Source organism: Lissotriton vulgaris, chromosome 10, assembly GCF_964263255.1.
Source record: "Lissotriton vulgaris chromosome 10, aLisVul1.2, whole genome shotgun sequence".
NCBI lineage: Eukaryota > Metazoa > Chordata > Amphibia > Caudata > Salamandridae > Lissotriton > Lissotriton vulgaris.
Window position 1 is genome coordinate 659,387,761 of NC_141698.1, and position 20,153 is coordinate 659,407,913.

Sequence of the window (20,153 nt, forward strand, 5' to 3'; positions counted from 1 at the left end):
CTTAAATTTTATTCTCTAGGTATTGGCTAAGCAATTGTAAAACATGCCCCTATTAGCGGAATGTACCCGATATGGGGTAGTGACCTGCGGTAATTCGATTTAGGGTGGGCTTGGACCCCGATCTGACATTTCCTTCAAGTAATTGCATCCATAAGCTCAAATAATGGAATTTGTCCTTGTAAATTGAAGAAAATAAATATCATGTAGAATTTGATTGAGTCGATCTATTTTCTATGCTTCTGAGATATTTATGACCAGTGTTTTTAAAAACATAATGTTTTTACCCATATTGAAGCAAAACATTTGTGGTTTCAAATGATATTGTGGATATTGTGGAGAAGTGTGGCTCAATGGTTAGAGCGGCAGAACCTAATGCAGAGGTCTAGCCCGGGACCAGGGTTTAATTCCCCGCCTCGGCGGGTCTTGGGCTAAAAAATTCCACGGACCTGATAATTCTCGCCTCGGTGCCTATTCCAATCATTGAGTACCACTCTGCAACTCTGGGCAATAGCTTGCTTAATCTCCACAACAGCCCCCACAACGCTATGGATGCCTGGCCTCCACCTTGGGGGTGCCCAGGAGTGGACACCTCACAGGGAAAGCCAGGATGGGTTCCACAGCGGTATTCGTACAAGCGCCTTGAGACCCTTTCGGGTGAGTAGTGCGCTATACAAGTATCAATTTACATTTACATTGTTGGCGGTAGCAAGGTATAATGGACAGCTGCGGAAGAATGCCTGCCTTGCAGCTCGAGTCAGTGCCTCTGAAGAAGTAGCAATACGAAACGCGTCAGGCTGACTTTTCATTGAATTTGCTGTATTTGCATTCATTTTGCAAGCTGCATCCTGACAAAGAATTAAAAGCTGAAATCTTTACCTTGCTCGTGGGCCCCTCTTTCTTCCAGGCAAACTTGGTTTTGGATATTTCAGCGGTGTGCCTGAGCCGCGGAGGTCAGCCCTGGGGCTGTTCCAGCCCCCCACGGAGACGCTTACAACGCCACCAATGTGGGAGCAAGGAGCGTTTGTTGGGGATAATGGACAGCTGCGGAGTTGTGATGTGACTCTGCATACCCCACTGTGGTCTCACCTCTTCATCAACAGTGTGCTCCAAGGCAGACCACTCACTGAAGGAGGACAGGACATCACACTACAGGTATCTTGAAGCCCTGCGACCGGCAACGCCCACTGGGGCGGGTACTTGTGCCGTGGTTTTTCCTAAAGAATGCCTGCCTTGCAGCTCGAGTCAGTGCCTCTGAAGAAGTAGCAATACGAAACGCGTCAGGCTGACTTTTCATTGAATTTGCTGTATTTGCATCCATTTCGCAAGCTGCATCCTGACAAAGAATTAAAAGCTGAAATCTTTACCTTGCTCGTGGGCCCCTCTTACTTCCAGGCAAACTTGGTTTTGGATATATATATATATATATATATATATATATATATATATATATATATATATATATATATATATATATATATATATATATATTGTATAATAACATTTGATGGACTCATTCTCTGTGAATAGTTTTTTTTTTATAATTTTCTGTCATTCGGCTGGGATTCCCTATTAACTGTTAACTGCTGAAAACTTGTGTTAAAATTGCATTGACTTCAACAACAGTGTTTTCTTAGTAGCGCACTCACCTCCTATGAAACAGCCCAAATTTCAGCCAATGAGGTGTAAGTGCTGAGCTCTTCTGTTTTCCGCAGATGCCACCATAGCTCATATTTCTACTGCTGTTTGTGTAGGAATACCCAAGAAGAACTCTGCTACAACCTCTCTGTGACCGTATCCTGGTCTTCCACAGACTTAACTCAATCCTGTCTTCAGCTTTCACCATACTATCATTTTCACCATTCTGGCCAGCAGAACCATTTCTTGTCACCAGCTATCACAATTACAGCCAAGTAAATGAGACCTATCTTGAAAAACCTGTCTGTGGCCAGAAGAAAAAAACACCCTGATGATCCACATGAACAGTGTATTTACTTCCTTTATCCAGGTCACAGGGCAAGGCTTCATGCTTTAGAATTTGTTTTACCTTTCCTGCCTTTTACCTGCTGGAAAAGAAGACCCCCCCCCTTTCCAAACGCAATGCCCCTCCTCTGCGGAGGGTTCCATGAAAAATGCACCACTGAGCACTTCTCAAAAGACATGACAAAAAAACTGAATTTCCAGAGCTTGACGTATTATCGAAAGTGCTTGGAGCTTTCTGCTCAACATGAAAAACGGAAGTTTATTCAGGAAAACCTCCAAGAAAGGGTGAAAATCAAAACGTCTGAAAAATTGTATGGAAAACTAGCGTGCATTAGCTGTGACAGAATTGTTGTCACCCCTATTGAAGCCTTTGAAACTACCCAGGTTTATAGCATCAAACAGATCCTCGTGGATGACTCCATCGACAACCAAATCCTTGTCAATGACAATGACCCCTTCAATCCCATCAACAAGTGTACCAAGTATATCTATCATCATATTATCGACCCGCCGGTGGCAAGATCTGAATCTACTCCTACCATCTCGTTGACGACCTCCTTGACAATAATGTTGAAATGAAAAATACAATTCCAGTCACCTTTTCTCCACCAAAAGTGATAACACATCTACCTGAGGAGATATTGGTTACTGAATTTGAGGATGGTATCTGTGACCAGGAGGAGGCAAATAGAACAGCACAATTAGATGTGGTAAGAGGAGGAATACAAAGAATCTGAATATCCGCCACAAAACTTTGAGGCTGAAAATCCTCCACCATCACATATTCCTCAACATCATTATAAGGAGCCTGAGGTCATGCAATCACCTATTCCTTTCTTGACAACATTTTAACAGGTGATTAACAGTTTGAAAACGACTTTCTTAGCAGCGCTATGGACAACATCTGGCTGTCCCACCACCTGCACCATCCATGCCACTGCCATCATCTTCAGTACCTACACTGCCTTCTTACTCACCCCATCTGCTGCAGTACTGGAGACACTGACACACAATATTTCCCTGCCACTTGTCTCACCAACTTTGGCAATCAAGATGTGTCATATTTCAACCATCTGTCAGATGTGGAGGAAGAAGCTGAGCTCCTAGCAGAAGACAAAGATGGCTGTGGAGAGGAATGGGAAGATTGCATCTTGTCTAAGGAGGGAGGAAAATCACTGACACAACCTGACTCTCTCCAGACAACTTAGCTCGCTTTCATGCACTGATAGAAAGGGTGGCTAAAAACTTTGATCTCCTTAAGGTATCAGTGTAACAGCAATGTTCATCCAGGACCTGCCATTGTTAAAGCCACAAAAAGTTACAAAGTCAGTTCCCATATTAGACTTTGGATGGTCTGAAGGCCTGAAACTAATAAAGACACCATCTATGATACCAGCAGCGTTTCCACGTTTAGAGAAAACATCTATGGCCCCTGATTCAGCACTAGCCTGGCCAGAGGGTCATCCAAAACTGAATTCTGTTATTGTGACAGAGGCACAAAGGCAATCTAAGGACCCTGTCACACCTGCTTCAGCATCATGTGGCAGAGACGGTGGCGAATAGATTATCTAGGCCATAAATTGAGCTCTACGGCGGCAACTTCCAATAAATCTACAAATGACTTGGCCGTTCTGGACTGCTGCAACTGACAACTATGGCATGACAAATCACCACTTATCAATCTCATTCCAGAGGACCGAAGCGAGGAAGCCAAGACAATAATCAAAGAAGGGGCCAATACATCAGCTGTCATAATGATGCAGCAGTTGACCTTTCCAATGATGGTTTTTGTTAGCTGGCTGGAGCCATCACACGTATAGGGCAAGAAGGGCATCGCTCCATGTTTTTCTTTCTAGAAGTCAAAACAAAAGTCGTGGATATGCCTTTTGACTGACTAACAGTTTAGGAAAAAACATGGATGATTGCCTATGGAATATAATAAAAATGGACACAAACACTGTACAATCCCTTGGTCTTTGCAGCATAAAAATCCTTGTTCAACCAATTATCCTGAGGCCAGAATATCACAGGCATACAAAAGAGGCGTCACACAGCATGGGGACCAAGGACAATCCTATTAACCTACTTACCACCCAGACAAAGTGGGTATAGCCAGGGTTGTGCACCTGGCATAACCCAAAGACAAGCCTATGGCAAATCCTCCTGAAAAAGGAAGAACACTTCCCAGTTGTGCATCCAAAACAACCAAGAAAATGGCCTCCCACCTCCCAGGGTCATCAGGTGGCGATAGAAGTTACCTTTTTGACATCCATGGGAGTCCATAACATCAGACCGCTGGGTGTTGTAAATCATACTTTCAGGACACACAGTCTTAATTGTACAGAAACTTTGTTCATCCACCTTTCAACATCGAGTGTAGTAATTCACTGAATATACATACACACACAGGTGTATAAACAACAAATATATATATATAATTGTGTTACTATCATTTGCTGTCATTTGACTAAGAATATAATTAGTTTGAACCATTAATGCAGGGAGATGTAAAAGAAAGGCACTTTAAAAGGAAAGTAGAGATGCAAAAACATTAGATACCCACCCATTTGAGTACTGAACTTTCCCTTTTAAATGTGAGACATCTAGCTGCAGAATCTTTAACTTTTGAATTCTTGCCAGGTGCCAGACTGGATCCAGAAAATGTTCTGCAGGACCTCTGCGCACCGAGGGACGGCGTCGTATGGCTCCGTGATGAAGTTGACTACAATCATAACGTCAGTGGAGCCATATAAGTCCCCTCTGGTGCGCGGACATCAATTGCTTCTTTTCTACACTGCAATGTGGATCCGGAGAAGCAGTTGCTCGGGCCATTTGTACTTTTGGCCTACTACGATGGCATTTTGCGTCAGGGAACAGTGTGCCTATGCCTTCGGGTTTTAAGTTGTGCGAGACCTGTACTCAACAGAAGTGGCTACGGATCCTCATCTCATCTGCATTTGCTTCCTAGGATAGCACCACGACTCTGAGGAGTGCAATGCCTGTAAATAGCTGAAGCCTAAGGCCTTGTGGGAAAGGTGGATGAAGCTGTTGACAGCGTGGTTCTCCCGGTCTGAGTCCAGGCGGCGTCGGTCTGCTTCACGCCCAAAGGTTCCTGCCGGGGCCGTTAAAGGAGCCCATACCCATGAGAGCAGCTCACCCAAGTCACAAAATCCCGTCGTAAGAGATTGATGTCGTGGCAGCCTTCAGCCTCACCACGTCGTGATGTGGCTTCTGGTTCCTCCCGTTCCTTACTGGAAGACGTCACACAAGAGTCGACCCTAAGCCTCCCTCCTTATCCTGGATACCGGGGCGAATATGATCCAGATGTAGGCATACTATCATGCCCTCCATGCCTTTTTCGGGTCCATGCCTCACCCTGGTGTGCCTACGGGCCCCAAGGAGGTTGGGGGTACTCAGACTGGAAACACGCTGGCGGGTTTGCCCTTGGTGCCGAAGATCTCGATTCTGTTCTTGAGGTAATTACGGCATTGGTGCACAGCCAAGTACAGCTTCCAGTTGTAATGCTGGCGACATCAGATGAGGTTGTACTGGAGGTGGATACAACGCCACCTGACCTCGGTCGACGCCAGAGGCACCACTCATGGTGCATGATGATACGACGCCGCCCAACGTCTATCAGCACCTGGGATGCCGCTCATAACAACTACGTTTCCCATGTCTCCTCCTTTGCCTTCTGTGGATAAAGCGGCTCTGCTGCTGTTTCTCCAGCATTGCAAGGTGGCTCAGGTGACCCCCGTGACGTCGACCGCTTGGCTGGTCTTGTTCAGCCTCTTGTAGGAGGTTCTTGGGCTGCATAGGGTGAGGATAGTAGTCTGCAACCATCTGCTATTTCTGATCTGCTTTTTCCACCATTGATGGCGACAAAGGCTAGTAGAGCTTTTGCTGAAGTTATAAAGAGAGCTGCTGAGGTCTTGAAATTGCAGCTTCCTTTGGTGGCTTTGTCACATTATCACTTTTTGGATCTGCTTCACCAGGGTGTGACAGGTGTTGAACCCTTACTGCCTTATGGAGAGTCTCTGTATGAAATCGTCGTGGGAACTTGGGCAAGGTCAGTGACCGGTGCCTCTGTTGACTAGGCCATTTCCCATCGCCATTGTCCTGCTCCGGATGACCCTCTTTGTATTTCGCGACACCCTACTGTTAAGGGATTCGCCGTGCAAGCTGCTACGACTTCGCCGAATCTAGATGTTTCTCCTTTCCTTCCACCAGGTAGAGAATTTAGGTAGTTAGAACTGTGTGTCCGGAATATCTTTGCTTCGGCTAGTTCGGCCTTGAGGTCGTTAAACAACTCTTGTGTCTTAGGCAGGGCTTCATATGCTTTATGGGATTCTATCACCCATCTGCTTCCTTCCCTTCCTGAAGGGGTCAGGGCTGAACTCTTTCAGCTTGCGTAAGTTGGCAGTGAGATGGCAAAGTTTAATATTAAGATGGCAATGGACACCACCGATTCTATTGGCAGAGCTATGGCTCGATCTGTTGCTCTTCATAGACACGCCTGGTTGCGTAAGTCGAAATTCTTAGATAATGTTTGAGGTTTTAATATGAGATGCGGTTGCTTCTCTTTTCTCATTTGCTTTGGTTCCTCAAGCGTGTCCATGGCTCGAAGTCATGTTCAGACTGACTGTCGGACCATGCGGGGGCAAGCTTTGTAGATTTTTGCTGTCCGGCAATAGACATTGGGAAGCGAAATTCCGTGGATTTCTGACCATTTGGGGAAAATATATATATGTTTGTGTATGTATATGTGTATATATGTATATGTGTATGTATGTATATGTGTATATATGTATATGTCATCACAAAAAGGTTGCCCAATTGAGGATGCCGCATACACCGGGGTTACTGCACTCGACGCCGCAGACAGCCGTGGATTGAGTGAACTGCCTCTCCCTTTCATTCGCCAAACGCTTTTCGGGCTCCCATGAGCCCTTGGTCACCGGCAGAAAAGATGCAGGAAGCGGAATGCTGGAAATTGCTTTATTTAAATATCGAGTCCCGCCCATGTGGGCGCAAGGTATGCTGGATAAGGTAGTCCGTTTGTAATACCCCTGGACTCACATTCCTCTAACCAAGTGGTTACTGCTGCTGCACCTTTTTAAAATATATGTTCCTCTTCAGGTGAAAAGTTTTTAGCAACACCCCTTCCAACCGCTACAATGTCACTGCTGTTCAGGCCCCCGATGTCCTGGCAGCACCTGTAATAACAAGTGCCTGGGATCCGCTACACGCGTCAGGGCATCCTCGCGACCGGACATGGCCGCTTCACATCATCACAAAAAGGTTGCCCAATTGAGGATGCCGCATACACCGGGGTTACTGCACTCGACGCCACAGACAGCCGTGGATTGAGTGAACTGCCTCTCCCTTTCATTCGCCAAACGCGTTTCGAGTTCCCATGAGCCCTTGGTCACTGGCAGAAAAGATGCAGGAAGCGGAATGCTGGAAATTGCTTTATTTAAATATCGAGTCCCGCCCATGTGGGCGCAAGGTATGCTGGATAAGGTAGTCCGTTTGTAATACCCCTGGACTCACATTCCTCTAACCAAGTGGTTACCGCTGCTGCACCTTTTTAAAATATATGTTCCTCGTCAGGTGAAAAGTTTTTAGCAACACCCCTTCCAACCGCTACAATGTCACTGCGGTTCAGGCCCCCGATGTCCTGGCAGCACCTGTAATAACAAGTGCCTGGGATCCGCTACACGCGTCAGGGCATCCTCACGACCGGACATGGCCGCTTCACATCATCACAAAAAGGTTGCCCAATTGAGGATGCCGCATACACCGGGCTTACTGCACTCGACCCCGCAGACAGCCGTGGATTGAGTGAACTGCCTCTCCCTTTCATTCGCCAAACGCGTTTCGGGCTCCCATGAGCCCTTGGTCACTGGCAGAAAAGATGCAGGAAGCGGAATGCTGGAAATTGCTTTATTTAAATATCGAGTGCCGCCCATGCGGGCGCAAGGTATGCTGGATAAGGTAGTCTGTTTGTAATACCCCTGGACTCACATTCCTCTAACCAAGTGGTTACCGCTGCTGTACCTTTTTAAAATATATGTTCCTCGTCAGGTGAAAAGTTTTTAGCAACACCCCTTCCAACCGCTACAATGTCACTGCGGTTCAGGCCCCCGATGTCCTGGCAGCACCTGTAATAACAAGTGCCTGGGATCCGCTACACGCGTCAGGGCATCCTCACGACCGGACATGGCCGCTTCACATCATCACAAAAAGGTTGCCCAATTGAGGATGCCGCATACACCGGGGTTACTGCACTCGACGCCGCAGACAGCAGTGGATTGAGTGAACTGCCTCTCCCTTTCATTCGCCAAACGCGTTTCGGGCTCCCATGAGCCCTTGGTCACTGGCAGAAAAGATGCAGGAAGCGGAATGCTGGAAATTGCTTTATTTAAATATCGAGTCCCGCCCATGTGACCAAGGGCTCATGGGAGCCCGAAACGCGTTTGGCGAACCTTGGGCAACCTTTTTGTGATGATATATGTATATGTGTGTATACATATGTGTACATAAGTGTATATATATGTATATATGTATAGATATATGTATATATGTATAGATATATGCACTACTGAGACCATGAGGCTCTGTGAGGAGGCGACGCCCACTGGGGCGGGAATCAGAACTTGAAATAAAAAGTGCACACACTGCTTTCCACTGTTTGAATAAAGACTTGCCTGTGAAGAAGTGCTTGGAAGCAAGAAACGCGTCGGCGATTTAGAAAACTTTTTAATGCAGAGTGTCATACCAGCCGTGCTTTAACTTCCGAAAATAAAACGAAAAGAATACCTACCTTTGTGTGGCTTCTCCGAGTGGGCAACTCTTGTGTTTGATGTATAGATATATTTATATATGTATATATCTTCCAAAATGCCCATGCATTAAGAGGCACTCTCCTCCAGCCGGTGAGTAAAAGCCGGTGAGTAAAAACCCTTTATTTTCACAAAGCAGAGTTACAACTCTGGCCATTTCCGTCTTGTGGAGAAGTGTGGCTCAATGGTTAGAGCGGCAGACCCTGATGCAGAGGTCTAGCCCGGGACCAGGGTTCAATTCCCCGCCTTGGCGGATCTTGGTCTCAAAATTCCACGGACCTGATAATTCTCGCCTCGGTGCCTATTCCAATCATGGAGTCCCACTCTGCAACTCTGGGCAATAGCTTGCTTAATCTCCACTACGGCCCCCACAACGCTAAGGATGCCTGGCCTCCACCTTGGGGGTGCCCAGGAGTGGACACCTCACAGGGAAAGCCAGGATGGGTTCCACAGCGGTATTCGTACAAGCGCCTTGAGACCCTTGCGGGTGAGTAGTGCGCTATACAAGTATCAATTTATCCGCCTTACGCCTTTCAGAGCAAACATGCTCTTTCATTAGAGGCAGTTTTTAAAGGGCACCATAGTTTCTGGATTTTTCCACAGTTCCTTGCATCGCATTAATTAGTAGGCTTCAGGTGTGCCTTTTCCGGTTAGTCCGGTAACTTCATTTGCATGCATGCTGGGACTCTTGGTTTTTCACATCCTGCTCTTTACCTTCGGTGGTTGTGTGCTTTTCAAAACAAGCATTTACAATGCAATGGTCTCGGCAATGTTAAAGTTAGAGCTATTGGCATTGCTCATGACATTATTTTTATTTATGCTTTTGTTTTTAAAACATATAAATAAATGGCATTGTCATTTACAATGCCAATAGCTTAATCGCTCGCAAATGCGAGACCTATTGCATTTGCACCCACGCTCAGAGCCACCCACACAGTCATTCACATAAAGCCACCCACACACAAATAGAGCCACCCTCACACAGACAGAGCCACCCACACACAGAGCCACCTACAAAAAAAGCTACCCACACAGAGCCACACACACAGACAGAGCCGCACACACACAGACAGAGCCACACACACACAGACAGAGCCGCACACACACAGACAGAGCCGCACACACACAGACAGAGCCACACACACAGACAGAGCCACACACACAGACAGAGCCACACACACACACAGAGCCACACACACACACGGACCGAGCCCCACACACACAGACTGAGCCCCACACACACACACACAGACAGAGCCACACACACACACACACACACACACACACACACACACACACACACACAGACAGAGCCACACACACACACACACACAGACAGAGCCACACACACACACAGACAGAGCCACACACACAGACAGACAGAGCCACACACACAGACAGACAGAGCCACACACACACAGACAGACAGAGCCACACACACAGACAGCCACACAGACAGACAGAGCCACACACACAGACAGAGCCACACAGACAGACAGAGCCACACAGACAGACAGAGCCACACAGACAGACAGAGCCACGCAGACAGACAGAGCCACACAGACAGACAGAGCCACACAGACAGACAGAGCCTCACAGACAGACAGAGCCTCACAGACAGACAGAGCCACACAGACAGACAGAGCCACACAGACAGACAGAGCCACACAGACAGACAGAGCCACACAGACAGACAGAGCCACACAGACAGAGCCACACAGACAGAGCCACACAGACAGACAGAGCCACACAGACAGACAGAGCCACACAGACAGACAGAGCCACACAGACAGACAGAGCCACACGAGCCACACAGACAGACAGAGCCACACAGACAGACAGAGCCACACAGACAGACAGAGCCACACAGACAGACAGAGCCACACAGACAGACAGAGCCACACAGACAGACAAAGCCACACACACAGACATACAAAGCCACACACACACAGCCCAACACACACACACACGCACACACACGCACACACACACACACACACACACACAGAGCCACACACACAGAGCCACACACAGGGAACAGAGGGCAGAAAAACAATCACAACGAGGGAACAGAGGGCAGAATCACAACGAGGGAACAGAGGGCAGAATCACAACGAGGGAACAGAGGGCAGAATCACAACGAGGGAACAGAGGGCAGAATCACAATCACAACTTGGGAACAGAGGGCAGAAAAACAATCACAACGAGGGAACAGAAGGCAGAAAAACAGAGGGAACAGAGGGCAGAATCACAACGAGGGAACAGAGGGCAGAATCACAACGAGGGAACAGATCAAATCCTACTGCAACATGTTTTAACAGCAACGCCTATTAGGCCTAGAAAAAAGAGCGAAGCAAGTAGAGTGCACGAAAAGTTATGTAAAAGATTACTCTGGACGTCGCTAGTGTTGTGACAGTTCCGTGCTCTTTACATTTTTAAGGTTGTGTGTTACATTCTATAATGACAGGCTCGCTTTATAGCATTGAAGAGGCGGGGCTTAGGTTCTCTTGTCCAACTTCTGTTTCTTAGGAAAACGATCACCCCCCCTCCTGAAGTTCTTCAAGTTTCGCGCGTATGTTGTCCTGTCCGTGCTACTTCTCACCTTAATCTGGCTCTCGAGCACCGTTCCGTGTGCAGCGACCAGCAGGATGCAGATCATTGCGCGACTGCTTGTGTTCGCTGAAACGTGCTGAGGTTGTGGGTCTAAAAAGCAGAGTCCGAGAGGTTGAATGGAAGGCGGGAGTGGTGGCTTAATCTTGTAGATAAAATTTCTCGCTTCAGTCTTCCGAGTTTGGTGTGTGGGGCGTGGCGGGAAAAAGAGCGTGGTCAATGTTACACGGCACCTTTAGGAACATTAAATATCCGATAACCGAAATGTAATGCATGGAATGTCCTGTGCTCTGAAACCGAGGGAGGAGCAGACCGCTAAACAGGAACCTTGCAAGTGTACCTGCTTGCCTTAAATTTAAATGTGCAAAACTCAATCTGCAAATGTAAAGGGTGAACACGGAGAGCGGGGAGACGGACGGTGCCTGGACACATGGGGAGCACTGACGCCTTTGGGGTTCTCCGCAGGGCTCCACTGAGGCCGGGCGCACAGACGGAGGGAGGAGAGAGAGGAGGCCCCGGGGGGAAGACGCACAGAGGAGACACGGGCAGCAGGAGTCTGTAAGCCCCGTCCTTTTCGGATTGGGGGGGCGTGTTTTTCTTTAGAGAAAGAAATGAAAAAAACACGCCGCTCCATCTGAAAAAGACGGGGCTTACAGGGAAAAGAGATCGTCACAGAGACATCTTCTCCAATGGCTGGCTGCCGTTTAGGAGGCCAGCCAATGAAGAAGAGGGGTGGGTTTAAGCCTCGCTACTCTGAGACATAAGATCTCGTCAGCGAGACTGCGCATGCGCAGCCTACGCTAGCCAAGACCTAAAAATGGCATGGACCAATTATCACCTTCCTGTGGGCCCCAGGGCTGTAATTCTGCGTAGCTCGCTCTTCATTTTAATGCAGAATTACAGCACTGGGACCCACTGAAGGGTGATAATTGGCCAGAGTTGTAACTCTGCTTTGTGAAAATAAAGGGTTATTACTCACCGGCTGGAGGAGTGCGCCTCTTAATGCATGGGCATTTCGGAAGATTTATGAGCGGCACGTCCAAGCCGTTGGAGATCGCACCACCCCAGTGAAAGCAGAATGGGGACCTTATTTCCGAAAATTTCGGGATTGGAAGGCGCAGCTGGCTCTTCATTTCAATGCAGAATTACCGCCCTGGGGCCCACTGGAGGGTGATAATTGGTCCATGTCATTTTTTAAAAAGCACACATCCACCGAAGGTAAAGAGCAGGATGTGAAAAACCACGAGTCCCAGCATGCATGCAAATGAAGTTACCGGACTAACCGGAAAAGGCACACCTGAAGCCTACTATTTAATGCGATGCAAGGAACTGTGGAGAAATCCAGAAACTATGGTGCCATTTAAAAACTGCCTCTGATGAAAGAGCATGTTTGCTCTGAAACGCGTACGGCGGATGGACGGAAATGGCCAGAGTTGTAACTCTGCTTTGTGAAAATAAAGGGTTATTACTCACCGGCTGGAGGAGTACGCCTCTTAATGCATGGGCATCTTGGAAGATATATATGTATATATATACATATATATGTGTATATAAATATATATGTATATATGTATATAAATATATATGTATATATGTGTATATGTATACATGTATGTGTGTGTGTGTATATATATATATATATATATATATATATATATATATATATATATATATATATATATATAATACAACTTTCTTTTAATGTTCATTCACCTTGGTATAATGGGAATGACTTCTGAGAGTCTTTCTTCTGGATTGTATCAGGACTATACTTTCTCTGATATTTCTTTGTCATAAAGAATGCAGATTCCATTGCTTTTATCTTGCACTTGACCCATTTGGTAAACAAGTTTTCTTTCCCCTTTGGGGATAGAGGATAATGTCTTATAACTGTCAGTTGGTTGTTAAGGGGTTTCCCCTCTTTTTCCTCAAAGCCCGATTCTTTCGGGTGTGTAGGTTTGTTTATTATTTACATTTTCTGTGACAGTGATCATGTATTCTATTAAGAGCCAATCTCTTGTTCTGCTACTCCTACATGCATTTGATCGGTTGTTAGTTATGACCAGCTGGTCCTCTTTGAGAACTTTCCTAGGCATAGTTTGCAGACCCTCCTCCAGGGGAGTATAGCTACCGTATTTAATTCAAAAGTTAAGGTAAGTTCAAAAGAATCTGCAGCTATATATCTCTATCAGATGTACAAGTTACTTACCTTTGGCAACATAATATCTGGTAGAGACACAGTCTAGCCGCAGATTCCTTAATGCCCTGCCCATTCACCCCACTCTGCGAATGACCTATGAGGTAAGAGGGTTATACCCTTTTTCAGCACTGGTTTTATATACAGGTTATCAATGTCTCAACTAATGTTGGGGCTCAATTGAACGTTTGGTCCTGCTACATAGGTTTTGTTAAGATGTTGCCATACCATCCATTTCCAATGGTGAGTGGTTGGTAGAGTGGGGGTTGTTTTCTCTTTCACCCTTGATTAAACACCAGCGAGCAGTATAGATTCATTTGGTTCTTTCTTTGAATGTCTTTGTTTAGTATCATCATACCATATATTGGCGCTGTCACTATGTCATGTAATGGTGTGATTTAACAAACTGCTTGGTGTTTTTATAGGTTTTGTTTTGCTATACCATGCCATTCATTACCATTGATGAATGGTCTATAAAGTTCGAGGTTTTTTTCCCTTGCATGCTGGTTATTCACCAGGGTGCATGGTTTCACATAGCCCTGTGCTTCGTTGATTCTTTAGGGTTTTCTTTCAAATCCATGTCTGGTATTAACATACTATGGATGTTCCTACTTTATTAATGTTTCAAAGATTTTTGATCTTTTGGTACACTATTTCCACAACCAGTTTCTATAGTGGCTCTGCGTACTGGCACAGAAGGTTTCACAGAAATAACTGACATCCTCGTGCCGGAGGGTATTTGTATTGCTCTCCTGACGTCATGACTGGAGTCTGCGTCATCAGAGCTGTACGCCGCCATCCCTCGGCACGCAGAGGTACTGCTGAAATATTTCTGGATCCAGTCTGGCTCCTGGAGAGAATTCAAAAGTTAAGGAATCTGCGGTATGACTGTGTCTCTACCAGATATTACGTTACCGAAGGTGAGTAATTTGTACATCTCTACAGATTTCTTCCCACTACTTCCAAAGAAACAACTTCCTAAGAATTGCCATGAAAACAGAAATAAAGTCTCACTTGTCGAATAAATTGTTCCTGTTTTCAGATTTTAAACTGTAGTCTGCATTAAGAAATAAGGGATATTGGACATACGTGGTGAAATGTTTTGTTGATTGTCTTTAGTCTTTTAAAACCAACCATAAACTACTAAAACAAATCTTTTCCTTGAGTTTTTGAATAGCTAACTTTAAGTTTTTTGCTTATTTCCTGGAGCCTACTCTTAGGAAAGTCTTTAAATTCAACAACTCGTATTCCTGCAATGTGAATTTTGCAAGGGACTCGTAATTCCCGAATGTTAGTACTGCCTTCATTCATTCGCGCTTTACTGTGAAGCTACAGTTGAACACAGTGGAATCTACTGATTAACAGACTTGAGCTGTTGATGGTAGTATAGGTAGCCCAACCTTTTTTCTGAAATCAATGAGAAAGGTATTCAGCTTTCTCGAGTTCTAAATATAATCTGTACTAGTATCAAGAGATAAAACGTTTTCATCTCAAAGATGGTACCAAATTTCAGTTAGGGTGCAGGGAATTAACATTTATCATATGGTTGTATCTCTTCAAATTCAATGTGAAGCCCAAAATTAGTGTGGTACCATCCATAAATCTTTTTCAGTTGTAACTATAATCTGTTACTGTCTTTGTTTTATTTTTCTCCATGATTCTCAGCAGTAGTCATTCACTCATGCATTTCAATAGAATGCTCATGTTGCTCCACAATGCATCATAATCATTGTAGCAATTACGCCGCATGGAACCATCCACATGTATATTACCTAGAAAAAATACCCACCTCATAGATAATTTCATGACTTATACCCAAATTTCATGGGTCTGTTTTACAAAACATTATTATCCAGGGTGGAAGACACACTGACATTGTTAGTGTAACATCTAAAATTGGACCCATCATCTTTGCCTTGGGCCTTTGACTCCACCCTCTGTCAACTATACGGGAAAGCCATCTTCTTTGGATAATTTCTATCTTGCTTCTCCATTATTGTTTTGGTTCATTATCTCTCCCAATGTTCCAGACATTGGTGTGTTTTCCAATTTGTTACTTGTTTACAATTTTGGAAGCATGTATATCAACATGCATGAGTGCTTATTTCGAACACTTGCCTCACCTGAATTATTGATGGGTATATCAATCACATTGTTTTAGTGGTTACTTTATGATGAACTTTTTAAATATAACCTTGTGGAGTTTGAAGTGCTTTGATAGGTTGATGTGTTTGAAATTACAAATGTGTTCTTTTTCTTTTAAGGTCTATGGTGCCACTAATCCAGGTGATATCAAGAGGTTCTCCAATGTCTTTTGAAGATTCCAATCGGATCATCCCCCTCTTTTATCTTTTTAGCTCTTTATTTAGTCACTCACTTATTTCTATTCATGATAATGAGTTTTTTGGTGACCCTATAGATGGTAAGTTATAGAAAGAGGAATTCTCAAAATGGTTTTATTGATTGCAAATCTTGAGTGATCTATTCTTGTATCTTGTAGTTGGTTCCTCTGTGTTTTCAAGGTTGAGACTTCCACCAAATCGTTTTTTGCTTCTCTAGCTACTAAGGACTTCATATGCATTGAATACTTCTATTGAGATAAATCATGCAGCTGTTGGTGATCGAACCACCAATATATTACCTTATCATGATTGATCAAAACAATTTTCAAAAGTTACTTTTATTAGAAAAATGTAATATTTCTACCGAAAGGGGATCTAAAGCACTAGTTATGAAGTAATTTGAGTGTGAATTTTTTCTAGAAGATAGTAAAATGTATAATCAAAGACTTGGAGCTAGCCACAACAAAAGATACAACGCCAGCAATACAATAATCTTGTTGTAAGTAGATATGTTTTATTATACAAGAGAGAAATCCTAGATTTGGAAATGAATATTTGCTAATGCAAGAGAATACCAGAATAGCAATATTTCTTTCTAGATTTTATTTAAATAGCTGCACTGCACAAATAAATGTATTGGATGTTCACTGTTTGAGTGTGTTGTTTCTTAATATATTGATCATCTGAAAGAAACAGGTTAGTGCTAGATTCCTTACCTTAGAATATCCCCAGGCATCAGACTGGATCCGGAAAGTTTTGCGCAGCAGTACCCCTGCGCGTCGGTAGGCGTCGTCTGCGCCGGGTTGACGTCGTCGGAGTACTTAGACGCCGCCCTCGCGCGCTGACGTCAGTTCTTCTTTTTTCCACGGCTTTCGTGGCCAAGGAAGGGGCACCCCCTCGCGTCCTGCCAGCCATGGGCTGCAGACTAACATCCAGCGCAGCGGCAGACGTGGTAACCGCCGTGGCGGTGCCAGGGGACAGCGGCGAGGCCAGTCCACATCCACCCCCGCTGCATCCGCCTCAAAGCCTTCCTAGTCTGAGCTTTCAGGCCCATTCAATGCCAGTGGGGGACAGGGTTTGCCATCACCTCCTCCACTGGCGCTCCATCACATCGTACAGGTGGGTGCTGCAAGTCCGAAGGGGCTACTCCCTCCCCTTCGAGGCGACCCCTCCAGCCGCCATGCCACTGCAGTACCACCGCATGTCGGGGGATCACTTGCAACTTCTCCAAGAGAAAGTTATGGCCCTCTGGGCCAAGGGGGCCATCGAGCGTGTTCCTGGGCCAAAAGTAGGGTGTGGTTGTAACTCCCACTACTTCCTGGTTCCGAAGAAGGGCAAAGGGGGCCTACGCCCTAACTTGGACCTGCGGAATGTCAATGGCTTCCTCCGGAAGGAGAAGTTCAGGATGCTGACTTTGGCTCGGGTCTTAGCTGCCCTAGACCCAGAAGACTGGATGGTTGCGTTGGACTTGTAGGACGCATATTTTCACATCCCCGTCCTGCCGTCCCACCGGCGTTACCTGCGGTACATGGTAGGCCACTAGCACTTTCAGTTTACCGTGCTCCCCTTTGGTACCAGTGCCCCTCAGGTGTTCACGAAAGTGATGGCGGTGGTCGCAGCCCATCTGCGCAGATTAGGGGTGTCAGTCTTCCCCTATCTCGATGACTGGTTGTTAAAGGCGGGCTCGCCCCAGACAGTCGTCAGCCACCTCCAGACTACGGCCGACCTCCTGCACCTGCTGGGGTTCTCCATCAATGTGCCAAAGTCACACCTGTGTCCCTCTCAGAAGCTCCTCTTCATCGGAGCAGCTCTGGACTCGGCGCAGTTTCGGGTTTATCCTCCCGAACAGCGGGTTCGGGATAATCAGGCTCTGATTCCGATCTTTTGACCTTTATCCCGAGTCTCGGTCAGGTTGACGCTGCGGCTTCTGGGGCTGATGGCCTCCTGCATCCTTCTGGTGCATCACGCCAGGTGGCGGATGCGGGCTCTGCAGTGGGACCTGAAGTTTCAGTGTGCCCAGCATCACTGCAACCTGTCCGACCACGTCCTGATCTCGGAGGGCACTGCGAGACAGTTGCAGAGGTGGCTCACGGACCGCGATTGGGTCAATGACAGATCCCTACCCCAACCGGAGAACGTACTGGTGACTGATGCGTCCCTCCTGAGCTGAGGGGGGCCACATGGGAGAGGCGGAGATCAGAGGCCTCTGGTTTCCGGCGGAGTCCCGGCTTCATATCAACCTTCTGGAGCTGCGGGCGATCCTGCTTGCACTGAAGGCATTCCTTCCCTCTGTCCGGGGAAGTGTAGTGCAGGTGTTCACGGACAACACCACCGCCATGTGGTACTGCAACAAACAGGGCAGGGTGGGGTCGTGGAACCTTTGTCAGGAGGCTCTGCGCCTCTGGCAATGGCTGGAACACCAGGACGTCACCCTGGTGGTTCAACACCTGGCAGGTTCCCTGAACGCCAGGGCGGACGAACTCAGCCGCCGGTGCATGATGTCTCACGAATGGCATCTGAACTCGGACGTGGCGCAAGGCCTCTTTCAGCAATGGGGAGAGCCTTGATTAGATCTATTCGCCACCGAAGAGAACGCACAATGTCATCAGTTCTGCGTGTTGGAATTTCCAAGGCGGCACTCGCTCGGAGACGCTTTTCGTTTGCAAGTGGAGCTGCGGTGTATTGTACGCCTTTCCGCCTATACCTCTTCTGCCCAGAGTGCTGGAGAAGATCAGTTGCGACCGGGCCCAAGTCATCCTTGTGGCTCCGGACTGGACACGAAGATACTGGTATCCTGAGCTACTCAGCATGTCAGTCGATCCCCCGATTCGTCTGCCTCTTCAGGAGGACCTTCTGTCGCAGCAGCAGGGGACGGTCCTCCACCCGAACCTGTCCAGTGTTCATCTCCATGCTTGGAGATTGAGCGGTGACAGTTGAGGCCATTTGATTTGCCTCCTGAGGTCTGTGATGTGATTCTGGCAGCCAGGCGTCCCTCCACAAAATCTGTATACGACTGCAGGTGGAATAAATTTGTGGCATGGTGCACAGCAAAGGCTGTCGATCCCCTTTCTGCCCCCCTTTCAGAGGTTCTCTTCTTTCTCTTGCCCAGGGGGGCACTCTGAAGGGCTACCTCTCTGCCATTTTAGCCTTTCTAAGGCTACCTGATCAGCCTTCTCTTTTCAAGTCCCCTGTTGTAAATAGATTCTTGAAAGGCATCACTCACATGTTTCCTCCTGTTCCTTTTGTGATGCCTCAGTGGGACTTGAACCTTGTTCTTACTTATTTGATGTGCGCTCCTTTCGAGCCACTTCACAATTGCCCTCTTCGTCTTCTAACTCTTAAGACTGCCTTCCTGGTTGCCATCACCTCTGCCAGGAGGGTGAGTGAGCTCCAGGCCCTTTCTTCCAAACCTCCTTTCCATTCTGTCCATCCGGACAAAGTTGTCTTGAGAACGCGTCCCTCTTTCCTGCCCAAGGTAGTCACAGCCTTCCACATCGGGCAGTCCATCACCTTGCCCACCTTCTTTCCGCCTCCGCATCCCTCGAAAGAGGAAGAGAGGCTCCACCGTCTGGACCCAAAACGTGTGCTCTCATTCTATCTGGACCGCACACTCCAGTTCCGGGTGGACGACCAGCTCTTTGTTGGCTACGTGGGCGCTAAGAAGGGATGGGTGGTGCACAAACGGACCATCTCTCGGTGGGTCGTTTTGTGCATCAAGGTATGCTACTCTTTGGCTAAAAAGGAGCCTCCTGTTGGGCTCAGGGCCCATTCCACCCGGGCCACGGCGGCTACTACTGCCCTAGGTCGGGGAGTCCCCTTGCAGGATATCTGTCAGGCAGCGACATGGGCCTCGCTGCACACGTTCACTAGACACTACTGCCTGGACAGCCAAGTCCGGAGAGATGGCTTTTTCGGCTGTTCTGTTCTCCAGGACTTTCTGGTGTGATCATTGGTTCGCAGACCCACCACTGGTATTGCTGGGGTATCTATTCTAAGGTAAGGAACCTAACACTAACCTGTTTCTTTCAGATGCACAAGTTACTTACCTTTGGTAACGATATATCTGTAAGAAACAGTAGTTAGTGTTAGATTCCTTACCGCCCCCACCCATCCTCCCTGTTTGCAAACCGATATCTAGGGTTAAGGATCTTCCCTTTGAGGGCCCTAGTTTCATGGCAC

The 20,153-nt window shown here is 46.8% G+C and overlaps 1 protein-coding gene across 4 annotated transcripts in view; it reads left to right on the forward strand.

Annotated features, from left to right (window-relative positions):
* Positions 1-20,153, forward strand: part of UBE3C (ubiquitin protein ligase E3C) — a 1,218,167-nt gene that overhangs the window by 588,648 nt on the left and 609,366 nt on the right. For all 4 annotated transcript variants that reach the window (XM_086941492.1, XM_086941495.1, XM_086941493.1 and 1 more), the window contains one exon: positions 15,897-16,054. In XM_086941492.1, coding sequence (XP_086797618.1) covers positions 15,897-16,054 — 158 coding nt within the window. The remainder of the gene's footprint in view (positions 1-15,896; positions 16,055-20,153) is intronic.